Genomic DNA, 26,384 nt, shown 5'->3' with positions numbered 1-26,384 from the left:
GCCACAATCACAGGTTCGATTCATGTGGCCTGGCAGACATTTGATTTGAAAACAATTATGAGAAAAATCAATAGGTTGGACGGACACAGCGAGTAAAAAGAACTTAGAAAAACAAAAATGGTATCCATAGTATTACATATTGTGCATACGAGAATAATAATCTGCTGTCTGAATTCCAGTCAAAATTTTAGTACTACTAATAATAGCACCACCTAGAGGAATAATGAACAAGTATCAGAACCGGATATCACCAATAATCAGTTATTTACCGGACGCGACACAGTACAACCCGGCACCGTGATTGCAGAAAGAAAGAGATGTCTACTTTATCAACATGCTGCGCCATATGCCGCCAACAGACCGAGTACAGTGACACCATAACAACAGACCTCCAAAAAATTCTGAGGTAAGACAAGCTCGAGCAGCTCGACTAGACCATGTTCAATTCAAGCGACCACTTTTGCATCTTGGGCACAAGGCAGGGCAATCTAATGCAAATTGTACAGCAGAATATCAATACATCAGCCCCTGAGCTATTTAGACAGGAATGGCCTCGCCGGTTCCCCAAGCACCTGCACTGCACCTCCATGAGATCACAAGCCATCCCGGCATCGAGCACCATGGTGAACAAAACTGTGATATAAGGCTACCCCCGGATCCACTTTATTTCTCCTGACTTTCCTCCTTTTCCTGCTTCTGCTCAGCCAGGGGAGATTCCACATTAGCGCTTCCATCAGCTGGTTCAGAATGGCCAGTTGAATTGACATCCGGCGAATGTGGTAATGTCTTTTCTACTGTGGTATCAGGAGCCGAGGATTCAACCAAATTCTCACTTCCTTGTTCTTCTACTTGTCCTGTACCAGGCATACCGCCATCAGTGGCATCCATCACCTTCTCACTTCCAGTTTCACTACATGGAACGGCAGTATTCTCTGATACCTCGCCAGGTTCAGCATCTTCCTCCGTCCATTCAACACACTCAGCTGGACTCTCTTTTACATCAGGAGTTGATGGTCTGATGTCATTTTCCAATTTATCAACAGGGCCGTTTGACAGTACTGTTTGACCAGACCCTTCATTTAAGTCCCTGTCAGAGGTTGCTAAAAGTGAATCCGAGCCTTTTGTGTCATCTATAGGGTCACCAAGAACGACTTCATCCATATCGTCATCATCCACATTTGGTGAAGGCGACTCCAAATTTGCTGAAAGGGAAGCTTCTGGGCCATCATTCAGTGCTTTATCCTCATCAAACGCAAACCAATTGGAGTTTGTAAACAGGGAGCCACTGCAAAGCATATTTTTCATCAGCCAGTTCATTTTGCCGACACCAAATGGAATGTACTCCCTCCGTTCCAAAATAGATGACCCAACTTTGTACTACTCCCTCCGTCTATAAATACTTGTCGGAGAAATGGATAAAAATGGATGTATCTAAAACTGGATACGTCTAGATACATCCATTTTTCCGACAAGTATTTCCGGACGGAGGGAGTACAAAGTTAGTACAAAGTTGGGTCATCTATTTTGGAACGGAGGGAGTACTTGCGAAAAGATATAGCCAATTTGCATGGACAAGAAAATACCTATCAGGATCGTCACCAAGACGAAGAGAGTTAATAACTACTTCAGCAGCTTCATCATCAAAATACACATCCTACAGCAGATAGTAACAACCAAAACAGACAATCACATCACATGTACCAGGAAATATAAATATTGTCATGCTATCAGATACTAGTACTCCCTCCGTCCGAAAAAGCTTGTCCCAACCTCATCTTTCAAATGGATGTATCTAACACTAACTTGGTGCTAGATTCATCCATCCAAGAGACAAGCTTTTTTGGATGGAGGGAGTATATAATAGTGCATGAACTTAAGCAAGCAAAATGTGATATTGTCATGTTATCGGATACTGGACATAATGGTACATGAACTTAAGCAAGCAAAGGTGAGCATACCTCATCATCCCGCTCTTGTGATGCTTGAGCCTGCATACATACCCACAAAAGAGTTATTCATCAGATTAATCTGAACATAGCATGTACTGTGTAAGCTCATAATCGATAGAATATCACTATACGCTGAAGATCTAATACATAAATTTAGCTTTACACGTTGTAGGAAATGTTAGAATTTGGAACAAACACTGGTTCATATACTACATTATTAAACAGCAATAAGTCTGCATATATACTATTCTAGTACTCCCTCCGTTCCTAAATACAAGTCTTTTTAGAGATTCCAATATGGACCACATACAGAGCAAAATGAGTGAATCTACACTCTAAAGTATGTCTATATACATCCGTATGTAGTTCATATTGAAATCTCTAAAAATACTTATATTTAGAAACGGAGGGAGTATTATCTAAAGAAGTACTCACAAAAACTGACCCATTATACAAATTAGATGAGTATGAAAGATCTAAAAAATACATGCTAAATCAAGGGATCAAATACGACTGTTCTATACTAAGTCATTAGCTATACTTGACAGAACTAGTGGTACTTAAGAAGAAAATACTGACCTCGTCAACATCTTCACTAGGGTAAATACCATATTTGAATGCCTGGCTCAGATTGCTAGCAAGTGCAGCCACATCATAGTCCCTATCTCGGAAGTCTTCGTCGTCGCTGTCCCTACCTCGATCCTGCATTGATGTCGGCCGGCTGACCAAAGAAATATTTCAGCAGATGACTTTCCCCATATAATGCAGGACATTTAACAAAGCAAGTTAAGCACATACATGAAGTCTGGACACTGGAATAACACCCAAAAAACATAGATGAAAGGCATGGGTTACAAGAATAGTGGTTCCTCTATTTTAGGAAAACTCGGTCACCTTCAACTCATTATTATTAAAAGTGAAACATCACAGTATTTTTCTTTCGTGCAATTGTGTCGTAGCAGAAGTTTTGTTGAAGCAGTGTCATTCACACAAGCTTCGATGTGCAATTTGATCATAAAGAATAGTCATATGTCCATCTAAATAAAAAAGCAGAACAACAGGGCAGTAGGCAGTAGCTATGGAGCAAAAAATTATGACAACTGTTTGCAACCAAAATCAACAATTCAGGCAGCCTAAATGAGCAGAAACACAACATTACTGACAAAAGTGAGTGACTGACAAGTCAATAAATATGCATAATACACTTTTGGAGATCAGGGCAGCACTGATGCACTTAAACGCATCACATTCTTAAGACAAATCATACTGGCGTGTATCATTTTCATTTAACAGTGCACAGCATTATGATTCATATGGAAGCCATGAAAAAAGGAGAACTCAACACAGAACGTACGATTCAATAAAAAAAACATGCAAATACAGAGCTACAGAAGATGGTTACATAAAACAGAAGTCAGGTGATACTTACCCACAAGCCCATTGGTAAACATTTTCTACCGCGTTACGCTTTGTTAGGATACTAGCATGCCACTCAGTCCAACCAGAATTTTGCTGCAATCCAATCAAGTGTAACAAAGTTCAATGTAATGGGCTCAACCAAAGCTCAGTGCAGGCCATATAATAGCGACAAGGTAAATACACAAAGAAATTTTTGCAAGATATGGCAAGATGTTATTGCATGTCTACTATAGTGCCCATCACACAAGGGATCCATTAAATAACTAGCAAGGGAAATAGTAGCAAAATTTCCATCCACAATTAAATTTAAACCTGCAAATGTGACTGTATTGTGCTGTTGCTGTTGGCCAGCTGAATGAGCTTGTTGGCTATGCGTGTAATATGACCAACAAATCCAACCCTTGGTGGAGTTCTTCCCTCTGAAGATAGGGTACGCTGCAAAGAGAGTAATAAATGAATAATTCAGCGGGAAAAGTAATAGAACCATCAGCTGGTTCAGAGTAAGAAATCAACAGTGACATACTATATTGTACCTTAGTTAAATCTATTGACAGAGCAGAGTTCTTCTCAGCTTCTAAAATTCTTGTAACAAGTTCACATTCATCAAGAACATGCGCAATCAGATGATCCTGTTTACTCTCTAAACAGGAAACGATGATGTTCTCCACATGATGGTGCAAAAAATTGTTGAAAGGGTACCTGATGGTGAATTCTTTGTCAGCTCTTTAACAAGATTATGTGAAGCAGATTGCAGTGTGTAACTTACTCAAAAAATAGATTTATAACATGCTTGATTGCTCCTAGGTCGATCAAACGCATTTCAGCAACTTCACTACCAATAGACAGTAGGACAGAGATGAACTCAACAATCTGAAAAGGGAAAATAACCACCATCAATAATAACATCGAAAGCATAGCAATTACCTTGCGGAGTAAAGAAACATATAAGTAGTCATATGACTAATAATAGCTCAAATGTCTACAAAGCAGTACATGCTCGATTTATGACTAGTTCAAAGCAGTACATCTAAACAAATTAAGCAGCACACACCTTCAAGCGATGCTTTCCAAGAGGAGGCTGTAAGCTGCCATATGTTGTCGGCAGAATATTTTCAGCTGATGAAACATCAAGCAGCTTCAACAAATCACCTGAAAGTGATGGACAGGAATTTATAAACTTTAAGGATATTATTCTTTGAACATTATTTTTTTAACAACTACTCCCTCCGATCCATAATAAGTGTCACACTTTTGAACTAAGGTTGAACTAATCTTAGGTCAAAACTGCGACAATTATTTTGGATCAGAAGGAGTAATGAATATAGGCAGCGTCCGCACTTCATATTTAGTACTTAACAGAACCAAGTGTAGAAAGAATGGACACAAATAATTGTGTGGGATTTAAAACTGAAAGATAACTAACAAAGTATTCATGTTATTTCTGAGATATATATAAAACATGTTCTCTAAAGAGATATATAATATATATCTGTGCTACTATAAAAGGTACAACTTCGGTAGAATACAAATGATCTCAACCATACAATATAATCATATCTAATAGCTCATGAATTAAATTTGACCTTTGCAAATTATCTCATAATGAGGGCTAAGAGTTGATCTTCACTTGAAAAGAAATTAATCCTTTAATCATTTTTTCTCTTAACAAATTGCCCAGGTCAATGACTAACAAAGACATTGCCTTTGGTGGATACTTAGATTGTCCTTGTTCTTGATATTTGTAAAACATGCATTGCACATGCTGAATTACTAGTCCTTCAATTTTATTTTTTGACATTATACTAGTCCTTCATTATGTGTACCATTTGCTATTTGTATTTCAGTATGGATCATGAAAGATACATAATATAAAACTAGCAGCAGATCATGAACATTTAAGCACTGTAGCTAGTGTCTCTCCACATGAAAAGATATACAAACTTAATAGCCAAAGCAACCACTGACCAAGGCTATCCAGCATGCCGTTAACTGTTTCTGGACTTGCAGTGACCAATGTTCCATGACTTAACTGACTACGGAAAGCTTGGTAGGACGCAGATACAAGTCTCTTAGGATCTAACAAAGATATGCACACTGACAGTGAGTGGACCAGCACTGATTTAGGTCTTGAATCTTCAAAAGCATGATGAAACAATCTCCCCACAAAACTGCAAATGCGACGTAAAAAAGAATACACAGAGGTGTGTTCAATACCAAAATGAAACTATAAAAATCCCAAGACAAGATAGCATGTTTAGTATTACAATGTAAGAGAGCACAAATATTAAGCACCTAGGACTGGAAATTTTTGTAGCAAGTGCTGGAGGGGCATATCTAGTCACTGCACATAGGATTTCAGCAGCATTTGCATGAACCTCAGCAGAATCCTGCAATGGAAATTAAAAGGAGTCACGTTGTCAATAAAAGCATGAACCGCAAATCCCCTAGAAACAATGAGAGAAATTTCAACAGTGGAGAATGACCACTATTCATACATAACTTGTGAAAACATATAGCCACCTTCAAACTTGACATGGTGTAGCTATAGAATGGTGAAACATACATGGGCATAGCCCGCTTGTTCGACATCTTACATTGGTATGGGTGCAGAGCAAGAACTATACAACAACTACCGTGCAGATGTAAACCGGAAACTGGACAGAATACGCAACATCTGAAGGTGATTATTTATTTCAAAAGAAGAGTTAACAGTCATTAAAGTTCAAACTGGAGAGCTGTAGCCAAGCCAAAGTAACGGATAAGCATAGATAAACCCAAGTCAAATCAATCCTTAGGCATCAGATATACATAACATATGTTAGTGATACGTTGAATTTTGAGCGAATTTCTGCTAGAAAAGATTATTCAATTTTCAGCTAACTCACAAATGGTGCTTTTGGAGAACAATGGCACTTTGGCTAATCAATTTATATGCAAAAGGCTAGCCTTTCAGGGCACATCATTTCTTAAGGAGTAGCATGGTGCGGACAAACATCAGCAGGGACAATTTTGAAATAGTTTGAAAATCCAATAAACAGTACAGGTGAACAATTGACATGGTTGGATGCTAAAAGTAATCTTTAGTTCTTACGGATGAGCTGAACTTGTCAACAATCATCTCAAGGACTTGTATGTCATCTAACCATTGCATTGAATCCGCATAACTTGAATACATAGTTTCATCAGCGCCGATTAAGCGAATCAACACCTGCAATACGGACCAACAAACTATCAAATTTTCTGGGAGGATTTAATTAATCTTACTCAAAACACAAAGTATACTGAGTGTATCACTGGCATGTAGGCCCAGGGGTTGCTTTTTCAGTGTCGGAACCACTGATAGATGGGGCAAATATGATTGTAGTAAACGAACCTCCATGATAGAAGTAATCCCAATAAGATCAACAAGTTGACTAACTATTTCAGGATGGCTCTGCAGGAGAAAAACAACAGCACACAAAAATTTAAATGCTAGAATGAAATGCACATAAAGAGAAAATAAATGATATGGATACTCCTCCACAAATATAAATAAAATACACACGTAAAAAGGAGATGCCAGAAATGCTTTACAGATGTTTAAGCCTCGAACAGTTGTAAAACTAAGATGTGCGTACAAATACACTTACCGTTTCCAGTAATCGACTAGTGTTTGGTTCTATTACTACATGCTAAGTCACTGATTCTGGTATAAGCTGGCTACTCTAGAGAAGCTGTTGCAGCATCAGCATAAACTCCCACATAATTCAATTGTATGCTGAACATACAACAACCAGTATTCATCATGATACGTACTAATGCATAATTAAGGTACACAAATGGCTGACATGGGTGATAACTTATGGACAAACAAAAGAAGAGATGACACTATACAAACCTTCACATAATTCATAAGTGGGAGTGTCTTTCGCATCATCAAGCAAATAACAACCTGGAAAGCAGTACAGTGATGTCCACTTAAAATGTCAGGATAAAAATGAGGGCATTGCCATTTAATCAGCGAGAGAGAGACCAAAATTGCCCAGTAGTCTAGTCAATGATTGCATATAAATACCTTGCCAAAGTAGCCAGCCAATAAAGTCCCATGAGGATGGTCAGGTTTCAGGAAGGAGAAAAGTAAATTCATAAGCTGCACAGACAGCACAACTAATCAGTTGCAGAAGAAAGGAATTACACCATGCTAAGAGAACATTATTGCATCAAGACGAATAGAAAGCTAAATGCAAGACATACATCTTCATCCTCCACTAATGTCTTCAAGATGACATCCACTTCACATATGAATATTTCACAAGCTATAAAAGGAAATCTGCAAACCAGGCACTAATCATAGTGAGCGAAGTTCATGTTAGGACAAAGGATGAAATGGTGCTATAAATTAGCCTTGGTATACCTAAATATCCTCTTCTTTTCAGCATCATCAGGTGTCTCCTCCACAATGTAGCGGAGCAGTAACTCGACTTGAACTTTGTCTCGCAAACTACAACATCCAAAATGAACAGATAGTTTATTGTATATATCATACAGTGCTCTCATAATTATAGTATCTCAAATACATATTAACATTATTTCCTGCTAATGATACATGGCTTTTCATCTTCTGGAGCATAAACATTGACCAGTCCAGGTAACAAAACAGTGACCAGTGAGTTAAAAGGGTGAAACTCCATTTGGTTGATTAAATAAGATTTAGAGATAATCATATAAGCAGTCGACTTCAAGTCAAAGCTCAAGTAGTAACTTTAGGCCAAATTTAACACAAATATTAGGATTTGAGCACAGAAACATGCATAGCAATCATACTAAGTACCTATATATAGATAATCATACATAAGCAAAGTTAAAACAATATCAGCAAATGAAGAGATTCAAATAAAATATAAATGTTAAAATACAGCTCGGAGAAACGGAAAAACAACACAAAAAAACAGTGTTAGAGAAAACGTACAAATTAATTAGGCGGGTGTTCAGTGCTTTGCACTCCTGGATTATTTCATCCTCGTCAAGAAGGTCTTCCAACTTAAAATTTTCCTTGTCTAAAATAGTATCCACCTGAAAGAATTAGAAAAATGTCCATTAAATCAAAACTCCATATTGTTCCCGACACAAGATATAACCAAAAGTGCAAGCCCTCACCGGTGATGCGGCAGAAAGTCCAGGTACATGCCAAAACATCTTGCACAACAACAAATTATGTCGGAATCCAGCTCCCTCACAGTCTCACAAACCAAGCAGATTTAATGCTCAGATGTCCACTTTGTAAGCTGATTCATGTCCAGTTCAGAATAGACCCTGAAATAGTTGATTGTGAGATGAGACGGAGTAATAAGTTCAATACTTCAATTGATGAAGAAGAGTCAGCTTTGGTAGTTATCATGCATGTCCTTCACACACTACAATCGACCAATTGTTTGTATTTTGGTATTTATACCTTAAGATATTTCGATAGATACTAAAGGGAAAAAACCTCAAATCAGAACATGGACCGAAGAGGCCAAACAGACCCTGCAAGCACAACCAGAAATACCAGCAAAACTAAAAACCCTGAAGAAGTTAAGAGCAGAAAGTTCCCCCAAAATGGTAACCGCGTTGTATTAACCAGCACCTCCTACTCACAAACACCCAACTCACAGCAAAAATGCATTCCCCAAATGCCCAGACTCCAAATCCTCACACAAGTGCACCTAGAGCCACAGCCAACCCACCATGGTCTTCTTACAGAACCACACAGCTACTCCTCGAAGCAGAAAGGGCGAAGGCAACAAACTAGGGAACCTGGGACTGATCGCATCAACTTGGTAAGCGAAGCACAAAAGCGCATCAATCAACTCAGCTAAAATAGATACCATGCCCCCAAACTCCCCACTCCGCATCTCCGAACTCCAAAGCCGAACCGCTTAAAAAAGGCAGGGAATCCTACGAGCCTCCAGCACCGCAAGCACCAATCCCCGAAAGCGAAACCGCTAAAGCGGATGACTGACACACACACACAACAACGCCACAGCCGCCCCCACCCACTCAACTCGGACACGCAATAAAGTAGGCGCACAAACGCAAACCGCTGTCATCCCCCAACTAGCTTCCAGTTACGCAAACCAAACCCGCTGTCATCCCCCATCTCCGACGCATCGAATCGAAGCCCGCGGCCAAACACATCACATCACAAGCACCGCCCGGCGCGGCCCGAACTGGGCGGGCACATACTACCGAGCCGGGAGCGGCCGGGAGCTCGCTCGGCCGGAGGGAGGAGCGGAGTTTCTCACCGGACGCCAGCGGAGGCGCAGCGGAGAGGTCCAGCTGGTGGTCGTCGTGGCGGCGGCGGCTGGCGAGAGGGGGAAACCAGCAGCAGCGGGTGAGCAGCCCTCTCTCACGCGATCTGGGGCATCTCCGGAGAGCTGGCGCCGTGGAGCTGGATCCGGGGGCGCCTGGGGCGGGGAAACCCTCGATCGAATTCGCCAATCGCGGGATGAGGAGCGGGGGGAGGAGGAGACGGGGTGTGTGGGTGTGGGGAGGCTAGACGAGACGGGGGGGCGAGGGTTCGATCGCGAGAGAGACTTTGGGGAGAATAATCTACTCGGCTATTGCCGCTGCTTGCTGGGCTTCGTCTGTCTCGATGCGGCATGGGGCGCTGGGCTGGGGAGTCTCCGCCCAGGTGTGCGGGTATATGCGGCCGTCTCCCTGCCACGCGGGCCCGGTCTGCCGCGGGTCCCTCGTGCCAGTGAGGTGGTGCTGGATACCTCGGTGCCGCCGGAGGTTTTGCCAGCGGGGAGGGTGCGTTACAGTCACTCATTGCCGCACGTACCTCGGTCCTTTAAAACGCTGCGCGGTCTCTGCCGCGTGGGGCCATGCGGTTTGCGGGACCCGCGTGCCGGTGTGGTTGGGATGGGTGGGATGGGTGCGTTTCGGAGAGCCATGACGTGGCGAGTGGGGCTGGGAGTGGGCGGAGAGCTCGGACCGGCGCGGGCGTCGGCCAGAGCAAAAAGGCTGTAGTCCTCGTCACCCACTGGCGGTGGGTCCGCGCGACTGTGGCGGCCCACGCGTCCGTGAGCCGTTGCGGAGTCGCACTGGCGGCAGGGAGATTCGATCCGGGGGGAGGATCCACGCCCCGCTAGGCCGCTACAGTCACCCGTCTGGCGTACCTGCACAGCAGCAACGGACGATAATTTCTTTCTCCAGACGCTGTCGCGCGGGGGCCAGGAGCGTTTTAAGGGCCAGCTGGCGGTTACACGTGCGGTTTGTACCGTCGTGTTTGGGTGCTCGTGTATCAGGGAACGCCCGTCGGCGGGGAACGGGTCGTGTTGGCGGTTGTGTGTACGCCCCTGGATTTGGTGTGGAGATTACTAAATTGTATGGCTACATTTTGGTGAAAAAACAAAGGCTGTATATGAAACACAAAAACAGAATAAGAAATCCTTTTTCCTTTTTAGTTCAAACAATAAAACTAGTGCATCTCGAAAGGGTAATAGATGTACGCTCTTGTTAATTCAAATGGCCCATTGTCCATGTCAAAGTCGATATATGTTTATGGACAAGACTAGTCCATGTGTACCAGATGTTGAAGTTCCTAATTTGGTCGATGTCTCGGTCATCCTGCCCTGTTGTTTAAACAAAGTAGTTATCTCTTGATTGCTCTACGCCAAGTGTGACGTCCACACCCCTAGTAGACGTGTAAAATTCCATAGATTCAAGTGTCCATACACCTTTCGTATATGGTTTCAAAATACATTGTCGGTTTCATTCCATCAGAGTCTTTCCTGTGAAACTAAGAGTTGCATTAAACTCAAATATAATGTTAGGTTTAAAACCTAACTGTAGTAATACTATTACAAAAAGTATGTGCACTTTATTGCGATTATATTCAAGTTTTTTTATGAACTAGCTAGTCGCTAGTGGTGGAACCTGCTATATAGCTTTGTGGGATCATCCAAAAAAAATTGGAAAGTATGTTCTTTTTTGTTAAATTTTTCGCAAAAGAGTGAAGCTATGTGTTAAAAAGAGATATAGTGTTACCAAACAAACACTAAAAAAACACCAGTTGCATATCGGACTTCATTGGAATCCTCCGCCTTCTCAGACCTCCATGCAACAACGGCGTGTCCATGGTTACCGCATATGGAATTACATCGCTGCTGAAGCAACAAAGTCCTTCGCACACGTGTAGTCAAGCAATTGTTGGACTCTGCCACCATAGCGTTGTCAATCAAAACCCTAAAACTATTGTTTACATTGCGGAATCGCAGATCCATGGCTCCCACACCCCTCTTGTTGGTGGATGGGGAGAGAACCTAATGTCTGGCCTATGGTGAGATGAGGGAGCTTATTTGCCTTTTTTTCCGCCTCTCAGTGGGCTATAGTAGGGGAAGGAACAATTGCCACAAGTATCTCTACCTCTAATATTATAGCGCATGCAGATCAAATGATTTGAACTAGTTGCATAGAATCCTTTGTGATTTTCTTTTGCTCCGGAAATGTTACTCAATGTTCTTGACGAGTAAACTAGGAGTCTGTCCATTAACTTATTTATCTCAACATGCAAGCATGCCACGTCGCCATACAATTATGGATTGGATAAGGTTCACCTTAACATGCAACCATGCGTTTGAAAAGATGCACCACCACATTTAACCATGCATGGAAAACTATTATTCATTCTATTATTATAATTATATTCAATAAATATTTTATAATACATAATCAAGTATAATAAGTCATATGTATTTTTAAGTTGGTTCACATGTTGTTGTTCTAAATTTTTATATTCTACACAATCAAATCACATTAAAATGTATTGCAAACGGTTCCTGCAGCAGCGTGCGTGGTATCATCTAGTTTGTAGTACATTACGCACCACGCCCTCAAAATATGCTGTCGATCCTACCGAACAAACCGAGAGAAAAACTCGACCACTCTCATGTGAGAAAAAAAGGGTTTTACTTATTTGTATGTAGGCTCGTATGTGCCCGCGTCTCTCCCTGGGCCCATCCCCCACAGGGCTCTAAATCTCATGCCCTTACGAAGCTTCTTCGCGTCCCCATGTGTCTCTTTTATGAATGGCTCCTCCTCCCAAGTACCATGGATAACTCGTGGTGGACTGTGAGGTCACGCTCCTGGGCTCCAAGGAAGATGTTGGGTCTTCATGGAATGGATCCAAGGTTGCCTAATATAGCTTGGATAGGGTTCCAGCAAGGTGGATATGTGCTCGTCGAGCCAAAGTCATCGAATTTGGTGCCTCTATGTTGATGATTTAAGGTTAGTGACTTTTTAGGATTTTATGATATTGTGAATGTTGTTTCGACAAACCGCATTCGCATATGTAGTTTATTATTACATAGAAATCCACGTTATACTGCAATGATTTTGAATGTTTGGTATTTTTTTAGATGAAATTGAATGTTCGATATGAATGGTAGCTTTTATGTTGCAATTTTTCTTTTGTTGTTGGATTGCCTTTTTTGTAATATGTTGCATGCATTTGTCTTTCATGTCGCGTGTGCACATTAGGGCAAAATTTGTTAATACGACCAGTGGGATAATTTCAAATAGTCTTTTTTTAGAATCAAGTACTCCATCTTTTTACGAATGAACATGTGGCTGGATAGTTACAGGGACAGTGGTATCCCCGGCCCATCAGGGTTCAAGTCCTTGTGCTCGCATTATTCCTGAATTTATTTCAGAATTTCCGGCTATGCGCTTTTAATGGGAGGGGACGTTCCCGTCGACGACGAGGCGCCTACGATGACTTCGTAAATCTCAAGATGATATACCGGCTCAAGCTCTCGTAGGTGCTCATAGGGGTAGGATGTGCATGTGTGCGTTCATAGAGGTGAGTATATGCGCGCATGTATGAGCGCTTGCGTCTGTACTGTGTTAAAAAGTACTTTATCTTTTTTAGACAAAAATACTCTATCTTCTTGAATATCCCCGAAGGAATTTCTTTCATGTGTTTTCCTCTCGTCCCTGGCGGCTGGAACCCTAGCCGCCGCCAGGGGAGGCCGATCTTCCAACGCCGCTCTTCGGCGGCTCCCCTCCGCCGACGACCTCGGTCGTCCGTGGTGAGGGGGATCGCCGGATCCACGCGTGTGGATCGCTTTTACTCTTTCGTAGTCTAGGTTTTTAGATTGTTCATCGTATTTGCTTCGGCGGCTACGATGACAATACTGAATAAAGATTTTTCGGATCCTTCTCTGACGAGGCCATCGGTTCTATGGTTGGGGATGAATTTGGAAACCAGTCTGTTCAAGCAAGGATGGCGTGGCGGCGGCATCCTCGTGGTGGACCTGTGTCCTCGGGCTCCGCCGTTGCGACGGCGTTTGCTCCAGCGTCGGCGCGGAGTTTGGGAGGTGGTTCAGGAGCGGATGCAGATTTGTGGTCTGCATCGACGATATCTGGAAGACGGAGCATGTGCTGGGCTCGTGGTTCGTGGATGGCAGATATGGTTTCCTCCTTCGGCATTTTAGTCGTGGTGGGGTGCCAGATCTGGAGTTTGATGGCGTGTCTGGGGTGTTGCACCGGTCTGATTCGTTCAACGGTAAGGGCTTCACTTTTGGTGAGCCACCTTGAAGGTCCGCAAAGCTGCATATCAGCGATGGAGCCGCGTCGAGCTCGGGTGAGGAGGTGATTCGTCATTCTTTTCTTCGGTGGCTGCTGTGGTGGTGCCGGAGGCAGGTGACGGGCGTTGGTGTCAAGCTCAGAGATGTTCTGTTATCTTTTCGGTTTTGTCATGTCGGTCTTTACGTGACTTGTACTTTGTTTTTTATGATATGAATGAGACACGTATTACCATGAAAAAAATTCTTTCATGTAAAAAATGGGCTCCCTATATCAGGGAAAGCCCATCAGAAGCCCATATATAAAGACCAACCGGTGATTTGAGACGAATAGCCCTTCCATTCCATTCCACCTCTCATCATCGCGGGCTTGCGGCGTTCCAGCGATCGCGGTCCCGCAACCCCAGATAATCTCAGACAGCTCCGCCAAACTGTCGCCGAAATCGCCACCCATCCTCTCAGAGATCAAGGTAACCCACGCGATCCCGCTCGCCGCCCCGTCGATCCCCGGGCGCGTTCGCGTAGATGTGACCCGATCCGATTTGCATTTGACGTTGCTTGCCGCGATCATCGTTATTTTTTGGCTAGGTTTTCGATTTGGATCGGCCCCTGATTCGCTCGCCCGACATTCGGATCGATCGGAACGACGGCGACACGCACCCGACTCCGGAATCGCGAGGACGGCATGTGCCATAGCCGGTCGCACATGGTGAGCAGTATCCGGCTGTCCGGCAAAACAAAAGTTATCGTGCTTTAGCCTAGTCTCGTGCACATGGCGCGATCGTACTCTGCCGATGGAGCCTCGGCGGCCGCTTTCCCTGTCTCGGTACGTGAAAGTTGCATGTGCTTCGGTTATTATATCTGCATGATTGGGACCTTGGCCGAGCGATCGTAGTTCTAGACTGGTTATTATATCTACAGTGTTTTTTCCCTCAAAAAAACACTGTAGATTTGTAGTGGTGTCTAGTATCGTGTGTGAGAGAGTTCAGTGTGCTGCGACTATTAGGCTAGGTGTAAAGAATAGTGTGGTGTCTGGCATTTTTTTTACGACCCCAATTTGTGCTCTGGGACACGTACCTCAACTTGGGCAGTCGTCCAAAATCATGAGTGTCAAGTTCATGTGTCAGTCAATTTGAGTGGCGGGAAGGAGGGCCGAAGTCTCTCCGATCCATAATAAGTGTCGCAATTTTAAACTAAGGTTGAAGGGAGTAGAAAATAGGAACGGCAGTGGGTGGCAGAAATTAGAGAACAATAGGGGTATATACTTCTTTGGAATAGATTGATAGGCGGGATGTTACCTCAACAACTTTCGGGCAATGACCTTGGATTGGGTCGGTACTTGATCAACACCAATTTGGTTTGATGGCCCCGAAACAATACCGTATGTCGAGGAACACAACCCTCGTCGGTTCGGGTCGATGGCCCAGAAACGACATGATGGTTCGAGGTTGAGGAAGGTCGATGACCCTGAAACGAATTTAGATTTTAATGTATCAAATAAATAAACAAACCGAGGGTCATGTGACGTACAAACGCGCTCAAATAACAAACTATGAATGACCAAGGTCCTTCAAGCAAAAACAAACGCAAGAGCCAATTTATTCTAGAGTTTAAATTACTCCCAATCACATCCTAGTTTTTGGAGGGTTTTTTTTTCTTGGTGGTTTAGATGTTTCGACAACTATGAAATTAAGAAAACTTTCATGTAAGCCTTTCCAATGCAACTGCTCAAGTTTTAGGTTTGATTCCTCCAATCCGTCACAATTTGGATCAATATCCCACTTAGGACCAACTTTGTATGCACCGAAAAAAACATTCTCTTATGTTGCTCGTTCTAGAGGACTGACACAAGTAAATCTAGCTTGATCTCTTGACATTCAGAATGTACTCTGATTTCTTTTGGTAGAGGAAAAAAGTCAAATAAGCGTGTGATGTTGTTTCAAATCCTAAATCTTCGGGTTTTCGTGGATCTGCCCACCCCTACGTTGGTGTAGGTAATCTCTTCCGATTCCACCCTTTTTTTCATTCGAATCCTCTTATTTTGCATGAATAATTTAGCACTAGGTAAAACCCTAGTTGTTGTTGAATCCCTAGTTCTATGTGATTACCTAGTTTCATTTAGGTGGTAATGATTTACTTTGTGTGGATAAATCCTATATACATTGACTTGGATTTGATATATATTGTGGGGGGGGGGGGGGGGTGGACCTAACATGGGAAATTGTGTTGATATGTGTGTGTTTGTTTCTGATGACAAAGTTGAGGCCATGTAGAAATATGAGATTGCCTTGTTCATTCTATTTGCAAGTATGAATGTTGCCATGTGTGTATGTTTAATGTTTGTCTCGTGATTTTTATCAAATAGTTGATGACAATGTCGTTGTAGGATGTCCACTGATTTGGCCCATGGGCGTTCGTATCGTGAGCTTAACAATGCTTACGACAAGAGGCATTATGGGCAGTATATCGAGAATGGACACATACGTATTAAGCAAAATTGTTTGCATTCGAAGGTACTGACCACAATTTGTGCAATTTTAATGGATGGTACCAACTTTTCGCACGAGGGGTCACACAAAAGCCACTAAGATGCCAACCATACTTCGAGAGAGCAGGCCTACTACCTTTGTCCTTTGGTTCAAGCGTGCCTTGTCAAATATTAACCATGTTGCCTCACTGCACTGCTGAATCGTTGGAGGCCAGAGACACATAGTTTCCACCTCACTTATTGCGAGATGACGTTCACCTTGCAAGACTTCGCCATGATCATCGCCCTTTCGATTAACATTGAGTCTCTCGCTGGAAATGTGGACAACCGAGGGTGGTGTGCGGTAATTATTGCTCTCATCGATGCTTGCCTCACCTATGTTGTTGCAAATGGAAAGAAGGAAAATAGGACATTCAGTGTCTCGTTCAAATGGTGGATACTGGCTAACAGATGGGATGTCCTGGTGGGACCACCCCTTTGTTAGCCAGTAGGAGCTTGAACGAGACACCAGATGTCTTATCGTACTTCTTTCCATCTACGACAATAGAGGGGGAGCAAGCACCGATGAGAGTAGTAACCCTTGCACACCACTATCGATTGCCCACATTTTCAAGGAGAGACTCACCGTTGATCGGGAAGTGCCGCGATCATGGCGAAGTCCTCCAGGATGATTGTCATCTCGCCACAAGGAAGGTTGGAACTGTGTGTCTCGGGACTCCAACGGTCCAGCAGGGTAGTGAGGCCAACATGGTCGATATTCGATTGGGCACGCTTGAACCGGAGGATGAAGGGTAGTCGGCCCACTCTATCGAATTACGACCCGTTGTATTCGTTGTATGGCATCTTGGTGGCGTTTGTGTGGCCCCTCATGCGTAAAGTTGGTACCATCTGTCAAAACTGCACAAATTGTGGTCACTACCTTCGAATTATAAACAATAACGTAAACATGAATAAGATTTTGCTTATTACTTGTCCATACTCGATATACGGTCCACGAGACCCCTTGTTTAAACATTGTTAAGCTTAAGATACATATGCCCATTGGTCGGATCAATGCCATCCTACATGACACAATCAACATTTCATCAACTATCTGACACAAATCATGAGGCGGACATTAAACATACATACATACGTTATTACTCCCTCTGGTCCTTTTTACTCTCTGTATAACTCTTGACTCGCATACAAGGAGTGAATTTTGTGAGCGGTTTTGGACTAGTTTACCCCTGTGTCGCACGGAAAAGCTACAACCTCTTAATTGTTGCATGCATTGATTGGAAGCAGCTTTACTCGATGTGTGCAAGCTTACTGGTTGCATGCAACCGTGTCACCTCCCACGCTCGGTCCCCACATGCAAACCGGGACGCATGCATCCGTAACGGACAGAGATCCAGCGACTGGCCTCTGGCCAGTCACGTCGTAACTGGCGGCCAGCCAGCCATTGGATGAAGGATGGGCAACCATGATTAAGTAACGTACTGTAGGCACGTTACTGTAGTCCAGGTATTGTGGACGAGCCTTGTAGATGAGGCCACTATGGATCGAGTAATGTTCACGCAGATATGTCTGCGGTTCCAGACTGGACGAGGTAGAGAGGGGGGCAAGTTACCGCATTCTTCACTGGTGGCTCGCCTCTATCAAGTCACTGGATCTCAGTGCATCCGTAAGCTCCCATGCGGAGTCCTCGCATGCAAGCTGATTGGCCACACGATGCGGTGCCTGTCTCTCTCAAGCGCGCGAGCAGTTGCATGCACAACGAATAATTAGGGATAAAACGGGAAGCAACAGCCAAGAAATGCTAATGCGTAGACTAATGCGGGGAAAACTGAAAAAAGTTATGCACAAGGTAAAAAGGACAGGAGGGAGTACAAGCAAAATGAACAGGTCAATGTTATATTTCTACATGGCCTCAACTTTATTATTACAAAATGATACACACATATGTATTTGCAACCCATACAGAAAACCATTCCTATGTCAGGTCCATCATATAAAAAATCTATCTCAAATCTAAGTCAATGGATGTAGAGGATTCATCCACACAAGGTCAATCATGATCACCAAAAAAATCTAGGCAATCACATATAGAACTAGACAAAATACGAGGGTTCAAATGAAAAATAAAATAAAGGAATCATGGGAGATTGCCTCGGAAAGCCAGATCCATGAAAACCCCCGGATATTTAGTGAGGATTTGACGTGGTAGAGAGAGATCTAGAGGAGACATAATGGGTTTGGTTTGGTGGATGGGTCCACCCCTCCTCCCCGGCTAATTACCCCTTCAGATCACCAAAAAGGATCAAATATTTTTGAACTTCTAAAATGAGGTTAAATCATGCTAAACTTTGATCGAAAGGTCAAAACAGTGATTTTGGCCAAGCATGGAAGGGCGGAGCACAATATGAAATGTCAACGGTAGATCCACCGAGTACTGACCACCAGGCCAATTTGGGCAGCAGTTGAAGGACTGACTGAAGGTACGTCTACACTCCGGAAGCCTCGCTCACACCGAAGCGTGACCATAGTTTACAGCTTTTTTCAAACTGATGAACGTACCTTCCCCGGACCTTGTATTCATCAGTTGTTGCCTGTTGGTCCTTCTATTCCATAGGAGCCATCTATCTCTCTGGTTTCACCGACGGGGTTCGCTCTACGCTTTACTGTTCACTGCGTCATGCGTTGTACTGACACACTGCTCTCAGAGACCCGTGAACGCTTAAGTCTAAAGAGACCCGTGGGTGGCGTGCGAGGTTACTGATTTCATCGGTGCTTGCTCCCCTATATTGTTGCAGCTGGAAAGGATAATAGGACATCCTATGCCCTCTTCAAATTGCTACTGGCTAACACAAAGGGATGTCCACTAGGGGTCGACGAGGAGACTCTGCAACAATATGCGTGGGCATATATGTGGTATCTTTTATCGCATGTCGTCTTTACAGGCTGCTCAAGGGATATTAATTACCTTGTGGATGTATCTCAACTTTCTAAGAGTTTGGGACGCTAAGTACAACTAGGGGTCCAAAAGTCTAGACGAGCCAGGGGTCCGAAAGTCAAGACCATCAGACCCAAGTCTTACTTAGCATCTCAGCATATCCACGAGGTGATGTCCCCTAAGCAGTCTGAAAAGACAACCTGCGATAAGAGATACCACACACATGCCCGCGCATATTGTTGTTTTGTCCCCTTGTCGACCCCTCGCAGGCATCCCCCTTTGTTAGCAAGTAGACACTTGAACAGGACACCCTTCTTTCCATTTGCGGCAATAGGGGGAGCAAGAACCAATGAGAGTTGTAACCCTCGCACGCCACCCTCGTTGTCCATATTTTGGGTGAGAGGCTCACCGTTGATTGGAAGGGCGGTGATCATGGCGAAGTCCTCCAGGGTGACCGTCATTCCGCCACAACGGAGGTGAAAACTGTGTGGGCCTTCAATGGTCTAGTAGGGCAATGAGGGAACATGGTTGATCTTCGACGGGGCACGCTTGAACAGGAGGACAAAGGGTAGTAAGCCTGCTTTCTCGAAGTATGGCACGTATCGTTCGTTGTATGGCATCTCGGTGACTTTTGTGTGGCCCCTCATGCACAAGGTTGGTACCGTCTATCAAAATTGCACAAATTGTGACCACTACCTTCGAATTACAAACTATAAAGTGACATGAACAAGATTTTGCTTATTACCTGTCCATTCTCAATATTCCGCCCACAATGGCCCTTATTGTAAGCATTGTCAAGTTCAAGTCATCAACTATTTGATACAAATCATGAGACAATCATTAAATATACATACATGAACGAAATCTTATACTTTTACATGACCTGAACTTGTCATTACAAAATAATATACACATATGTCAAAACAATTTGTAACTCATACAAAAAATTATTACTATGTTAGGTCCAACACCAAAAATACCTACTTCAAATCCAAGTCAATGGATATAGATGATTAATACACACAAGGTCAATCATTATCACCTAAGAGCATCTACAGCCAGACTGAACAAATTTGGTCCCTCAAATGCCTGCGGACGCGCCCGGTCAGCGTCCGGGGGTGTCCGTTTTGACTCCCTATTTTTCCGTTCACGCAGCCATGTCCCTCACTTTTTCCTTGTATGTCCGGTCACATGCATGTGATTGGTGGAGAAGGAGAGAGAAAGAAAAGAAATAATAAAAAAGAAAAAAGATGCTTTATGGGGGCCCAATCCTATGTGGCGGACGCAGGACCACTGACCGGGCACGCCCGGGCACTCCTCATACTTATCCCATATATGAGATGAATATGAGGGCTGCCGGACAGTCTGGACATTTAAGGAGGCTTTGAGTGGTCCGGTTGGGTCAACTTTTCGCTACCTTTTGCTTCTCTCTCCTATCCGGTCGGTGGTCCCCACGCCCGCCCGGTTAATTTGAGGAGTCCGGCTGTAGATGCTCTAAAGGAACTATGCAATCACATGGAACTACGAATTCAACAAGAAACTAGGGTTTCACCTAGTGCTAAATAATGCATGCAAAATTCGAGAATTTAAAGGGAAAAAATTGGAGGAATCAAGGGAGATTACCACTACCAACGTAGGGAAGGCCAGACACACGAAAACCTCGGAGATTTAGGGAGGATTTGAGTTGGGAGAAAGAGCCGAACCTCTCTGTTCGTTCTCAAGGAGAAAGAATGGCTTTGACGGTAAGGTATACATCCTACCGCCTGTCACTTTAGCGGTAGGTACTTTGCCACGTCAACGTGGTCCGGGGTGGTGACCGGGCTTTGACCACGTCCCAGCCGCCGAAGGCCAGATTATGTTAAATTTGTAAAGCGGTATCAAATTGCCTAAATTTTGACTAAAAGGTCAAAACAATGATTTTGGTCCGGCATGGAGGGGCGAAGCACGATATGAAATGTCAACTGTAGATCCAACGAGCACTGACTACCGGGCGGACTGACTGATGGTACGTCTACTGTCTACACTCTGGAAGCCTCGCTGACACCGTACCGAGTCCATAGTTTGCAGGTTTTTACCAACTGATGGAAGTACTTTCCTCGAACATTGTATCAGCCGATGCCCGTTTCTGGCCCCTTCTATTCCACAGCCATGAGCTATCTCTCTGATTTCACCGGTGGGGTTCGCTATTCGCTTTACTGTTCAGTGCGTCATGCGTTGTACTGACGCACTGCTCTCAGAGACCCGTGAACACTCCAGTCTAAAGAGACCCGTGAGCAGCACAGAACCAAGACAGATGAACAGCCAACGAGAGCAGCAGCTGGGCCACTTTATGTAGGATCCCAGAAACATGAATTTGACCTGTAACTTGGTTCATCACCACAAGAAAGAAAGGTCGAGTGCATCTATCAGTCATGGAAATGGTTTTTGTTCATATTACTAGCCCACTGATGAACAGCTTATAGGAACCTTTTTTCTAAAAAAAACAAGAACCTGGCACACCTCACACTAAGCAAATTATTTATATGACAATGAAGAATGTGTACACCTGAATCACCTAGACCAGACATTCCCTTTTGCATACTAAAAAACCAGGGAATGCTGACTATAGGAGGAAATTAGATTCCTCTCACGACCATATTTTAACAGGCTAGTAGTTAAACAAGTGCTAAGGTTCACAGAAGCAGCCGCAGCATAGGATACGCGACCCTGGAATCCGTCCTGTCTGGCGAATCAGATCGGCCTTCTGAACTGCCCTTGCTGCTTGCTTGTTCATCTTGGCGTTGGCTGATGCCCGCTTCTCCTCGGCCACACGGCGTGCCAGCTCCAGCCTTTCGGCCATCCTCGCCATGGCCTCGCTTCTCATTTTCTCCGCGCGTTCCTGCCATAGAACGATTTGTCATTACTAGGCCACAGGCTACTTAAGAGTATGATATGTGTTCAAAGTATGTGTTGGTGCAAACAAAAGCAGCTGGTTTTTGTTCATATAGTGGAAATGCACCTCTAGTCTCTTCATTTCGGATTCAACTTTTGTTCTTTGGCGGCTCTCCCATGCTTCGATCTTCAGCTCTTCCTTCTTGAATCTAAGCAACAAAATACCATTTCAGACAACATGAAGAAAACCACTATTTACATGATTTCATTATGTTTCTATCTCCTTTTATAGCTCAATAGTACAACAACCAACGAAGGGTACCAGATAGTCATCTGATGGAATAATACCGTGCCGTGTGTTTAGAATTTTCAGCATCCTCGAATGCTGCAGCACGAGTAGCGTATTCCTGCTTCATCCGCTCCAGATCAGCGATGCTCGGTGTCGCAGAGACTAATTCTAGCTCCTCTTTACTAGCCCATGAAGCAATGTTCATCTTTCCTAGTTGTACACCTAGGGCAGCGATTTCTTTCCTTGCCTTGAGCCTGATTTCATCCTCTGACATTTCATTCATGCCACCTTTTCTGTTGAAATAAGGACCATCATCTGCGTTGTCTTCTCCTATTGATGCCGACGATCGTCCACCTACAGGAGTTGATGGTATCGAACAATTAGGGCTGCGAGTCGGTGTCACAGACCCAAGTGGTGTTCCTGTTCTTGACGGATCTTGACTTGGTATTGGAGTCATTTCTGTGCCCACATCTCTCACAGACACCGCCTGAACTGTAGAAATAGCTGTGTGCAATAGTTCATATCAGTTGACAGAAATCGAAGGCAGAAAATTGAACTGTAAAGTAACAATGAGAAAGCTACCTTCAGTATCATTGCAGGGCTTAATTGCAATTGAATCGGTTTCAGCTTGACCCTTCTGATAGTCCGAGATGGCGCTAGAACCTTGATCTGCACAGACATCAGCATGCCTGACCAGCTTCGGCTGATGCGAAGCGAAAGACAGCCTCTCTAATATGCTCCGAGAGGCTGACGAAGCCGGATTGAATCTCTTCATGTTCTGAATGGGGCGAGCAAATGTTCCGTGGTGTTTGGGCACAACGCCACCGCCCCTGGGCGCAGCGGAACTCACCTGGTGCGCACTCTGGTTCTGCGATGCGCCCTTGGTGGTGGTGTTCTGCTGAACAGTCTGCTTGTTCACAATCCATTTCTCCGCGTCGTTCCACTTGGAGGAAGCCTGTCTCGAGAAGTACCCCGCCGTTGGGTTCTTCGCCGCCGTCTTCTCACCTCCATGGAACTCGAAGCTGCTGGTACTGGCATTGTCAAGACCACTGTCGCATTCGTTACTGTCCTCCTCGACAGTTCGCACTGGATGTATCATGCTTGAGTTGCTCGGCGCCGGTTGGTGAACTGAACTCTTGGGCGTGTTCTGAACCTTGTACCTATCTACTGCTGGATCCTTGTCTATAACTTCGGTGTTGCTGACTGCTGCAGGGCATTTGGAGGCACCGGAGCTGTCTGAAACTGCAAGCAGAGCAAGATGTTATTTCCTTGATCGGGGAACAAGTAAGTTAGACACAAATAGGCTAGCGTTATATGTACCTTCGTCAAGAACATCGCATACTAATAATCTGTTGTGCGCTAGCGATGGCTCGGCGTTCTTTGAAGGCGATGTTCGCGACGAGCTGCTGCTGATGACCCTCACGCGGTTGTGGGCTCCCAGGAGCTTCATCCTCAGCTTTGTGGGAGAAAGGGCGCCTGCCTACATGAACACCAAAGAGGTTAGTCTTTATCTATGGAAGCATTACAACTTTCATATGTCTTATAATTCATGGTAGCGACCTCTGCTATTATATCCTGCCCAAAATATTTCTACTTGGGTAGGAAGCTTATAGCTCTATCAAGTGCCAAGCAATTAGAAGTACTAGTGACATGCAAATTTTTAGACATTTGTGACAGTGACAGCCAGTGGAATGACCATTTGACACTTCTATTTCCTGATTGGGACACCGGGCTAGTGAAATCATCATCACTTTAGCATGTAGTACTACAAATAGCGCCGACGCCAAATTCTTCAGAATGGGCCTTGGATACTTCCACTGCCTATGCAGAGGGGCAGTTCTTCTGCATATTTAGCAGTAGGCTTACGTTAACTAGTATAGTTAGCTTCTCTTTCACTGACAAAACAGATTGGCCGAATAAGCGATAACTGAACAAACATACAGTTTATAAACAAGCCGCTAACCAACTCCTAGATTCCAAAAAAAAGCTCAAATTATTCCCAAATTGCTCAGCTCCGACGCCTGACAGCGAGCCTAGCTTTAATCCTCTAGAACAAAAAAAAAGGGAGACTGGCTTTGATCTTGTGATAAGAAAAGGGAAGCTACTAGTATAAAAACGCAACAAAACATGCTAGACTTGGAAACGAGGAGCAGAGGGAGCACATCCATATCCAGAAAACGAAATATTTCCGGAAAACCCCGAGGCAAAAAAATGTAGTAAAATGAAGCATAACGGAGCAGGCGCTAATTAGGCGGGTGGGGATCAAGCGAGGCGCTGCGCTGGCCTGGATGGAGCTGAGCTCGTACCTGGGGCTTGTGAATCCTCTCATACTCCATTGCTCGCACCGTGCTGGTCTGCTGGCCGGATGCGTGCCTCTGTGTGTGCCCCGCCCTCTCAGCTTGGGCGGCGGCTGCTGAGAGTGTGGGAGGGAGAGTGAGGGGGGAAGAAGGGGGGTGGGCGTGACGGGAGAAGAGAAGAGAACACACTACGCTACACAGTGGGGACTCGGCTACTGTAAGCAGAGATCTAACAGGCACGCCGTGATGTCTTGCCCTTTTTTAGTTACGCCTACTGGACTGCAGTCCACCGCTCAGTTTCTCTGGCCGTGGCAACTCCCTTTCCGAACGCTCGAAATCTCCATGCTTCCACCGCAAAGAAAGGTCTCATCGACGCAGTGGAAGCACAGAGCTGGCTGCTGCTGCTACAATTACTACACGCACCGTCGAAACCCATTCTGGCGCAAACAGAGAGCCGTTTGCTGTACTTGTAATAGTACTCCTTGTTACTCTACCAACAACCTTTGATGACTACACGGAAAGTGTCCATCCTCTTCTGCACGCCCAGCTTTCCACAGATTAACATAATCCCTCTCCATTACACAAAGTTATCTGATTAGTGCTAGCATCTCTCACTGACACGGAGTAGGAGTAGGAAAATTACCGTCTGATTATCTCTCGCTGACACGCGTTAGTATTAACAACTGGCGAGCATAATCTTATGAAAATCTAGCATTTCTCGAGATGCGTGCGCTTTTAACGCTCCAAACTCCAAAGCCCCAAACTTTTATTATTCCTCCTCCAATCTCAGCAGCAACGATGGTGCTGGTGGTGGTCAAACAGAGGTCCCGATGCCGGACTGGCCTCGACTGGACTGGACAGGACGGGAGCCCTATCCCATCCATCCACCGAGCACGCAGCAGGCACAACCCCACCCCACCTCTGATGAATCGCACGACGCAGGCCGCCCCATCCCTCGTGTCAGTGACTCTGCGCGCACAAGCTCCGTTTTATCTACCCCGATCTCCCGGCCCTTTTCACCGTCCAGGCCCATGTCATCATGCGCTCACTCGCCTCGCCCGCGGCCCCGGCCCTCCCGCTCGCCGTGATCACAAGGCTGGCTGCTGTGTCGTCACGCATGAATATACTTTTGTCTTCTACTCTGCTTGCCGTTCGCCAAAGTTGACCGAGGTTTTCTCTGCGCTGCACGCATCTCATCTCGTACTACGTAGAGTACGTGTAGTTGGTTATTATGGCCTCTGCTGTGCTGCCTCAGCTGCATGCTCTCACCCTCTGATCCTGAGCGACCGGATGCCCAAGCTGGCCTCATGTGTTTGGTTGGATTCACCGTGTGGTAGTACGAGCGAGTTATGGACATGTATGAATGAGGCGAGTGGGTCATGCTACGGATCACGTACTACCAGTGTACTGGATGATTGAATTGGTGTTTGCATCATGTGCTGTAGTCGTGGGATTGATTTTGGCACGTTTAATGGTTCATCATAAGTGCTGGGGGCCTTGCAAATTTTGTGGTCCAACTTGGTGGCTAGCCAGCATCAGTACGAGTGCTCACATAGCTGTCCGATTTGATTAACAATACTGTACCGTCC

General features: G+C 44.5%; 2 protein-coding genes across 3 annotated transcripts; both read right to left on the bottom strand.

The window, feature by feature from the left end:
• Positions 1-106: 106 nt before the first annotated feature.
• Positions 107-9,976, bottom strand: LOC123054605 (serine/threonine-protein phosphatase 6 regulatory subunit 3). The gene is made up of 20 exons (XM_044478410.1): positions 9,632-9,976; positions 8,505-8,660; positions 8,317-8,420; positions 7,762-7,848; positions 7,602-7,677; positions 7,423-7,497; positions 7,246-7,299; positions 6,742-6,801; positions 6,460-6,576; positions 5,661-5,755; positions 5,334-5,536; positions 4,420-4,517; positions 4,135-4,238; positions 3,902-4,067; positions 3,681-3,803; positions 3,379-3,461; positions 2,529-2,670; positions 1,959-1,988; positions 1,584-1,654; positions 107-1,285 (listed from the first exon to the last, which is right to left on the bottom strand). Exons 2-20 carry the CDS (start codon positions 8,541-8,543, stop codon positions 664-666), a joined length of 2,349 nt encoding a protein of 782 aa, XP_044334345.1. The 5' UTR covers positions 8,544-8,660; positions 9,632-9,976; the 3' UTR covers positions 107-663.
• An 11,765-nt stretch (positions 9,977-21,741) lies between these two features.
• Positions 21,742-25,164, bottom strand: LOC123054604 (uncharacterized). Of its 2 annotated transcripts, none has more exons than XM_044478409.1 (6): positions 24,805-25,164; positions 23,819-23,974; positions 23,081-23,740; positions 22,558-23,002; positions 22,337-22,418; positions 21,742-22,216 (listed from the first exon to the last, which is right to left on the bottom strand). In XM_044478409.1, exons 2-6 carry the CDS (start codon positions 23,946-23,948, stop codon positions 22,004-22,006), a joined length of 1,530 nt encoding a protein of 509 aa, XP_044334344.1. In that variant the 5' UTR covers positions 23,949-23,974; positions 24,805-25,164; the 3' UTR covers positions 21,742-22,003. The 2 variants fall into 2 exon arrangements, with proteins under 2 accessions (XP_044334344.1, XP_044334343.1); XM_044478408.1 differs by having other exon boundaries at positions 23,819-23,978; positions 24,805-25,161.
• Positions 25,165-26,384: the final 1,220 nt, after the last annotated feature.

Source organism: Triticum aestivum, chromosome 2D (genome assembly GCF_018294505.1).
Source record: "Triticum aestivum cultivar Chinese Spring chromosome 2D, IWGSC CS RefSeq v2.1, whole genome shotgun sequence".
In the NCBI taxonomy this organism is placed as follows: Eukaryota; Viridiplantae; Streptophyta; class Magnoliopsida; order Poales; family Poaceae; genus Triticum; species Triticum aestivum.
The sequence above is the reverse complement of the archived record's forward strand: the minus strand, read 5'-3'. Positions and strand labels throughout refer to the sequence as shown.

Bases quoted from the DNA above. Each gene is read 5' to 3' on its own strand.
- LOC123054605 (XM_044478410.1), bottom strand. From the start codon at position 8,543: ATGTTTTGGCATGTACCTGGACTTTCTGCCGCATCACCG. The intron at 1,655-1,958 runs GTATGCTCACCT...TATCTGCTGTAG, and splicing joins CACAAGAGCGGGATGATGAG to GATGTGTATTTTGATGATGA. The intron at 1,286-1,583 runs GTATTTTCTTGT...TATGCTTTGCAG, and splicing joins CTTGGTGACGATCCTGATAG to TGGCTCCCTGTTTACAAACT.
- LOC123054604 (XM_044478408.1), bottom strand. From the start codon at position 24,834: ATGGAGTATGAGAGGATTCACAAGCCCCAG. The intron at 23,741-23,818 runs GTACATATAACG...CTCTGCTTGCAG, and splicing joins ATGCGATGTTCTTGACGAAG to TTTCAGACAGCTCCGGTGCC. The intron at 23,003-23,080 runs GTAGCTTTCTCA...TATTGCACACAG, and splicing joins GCCCTGCAATGATACTGAAG to CTATTTCTACAGTTCAGGCG.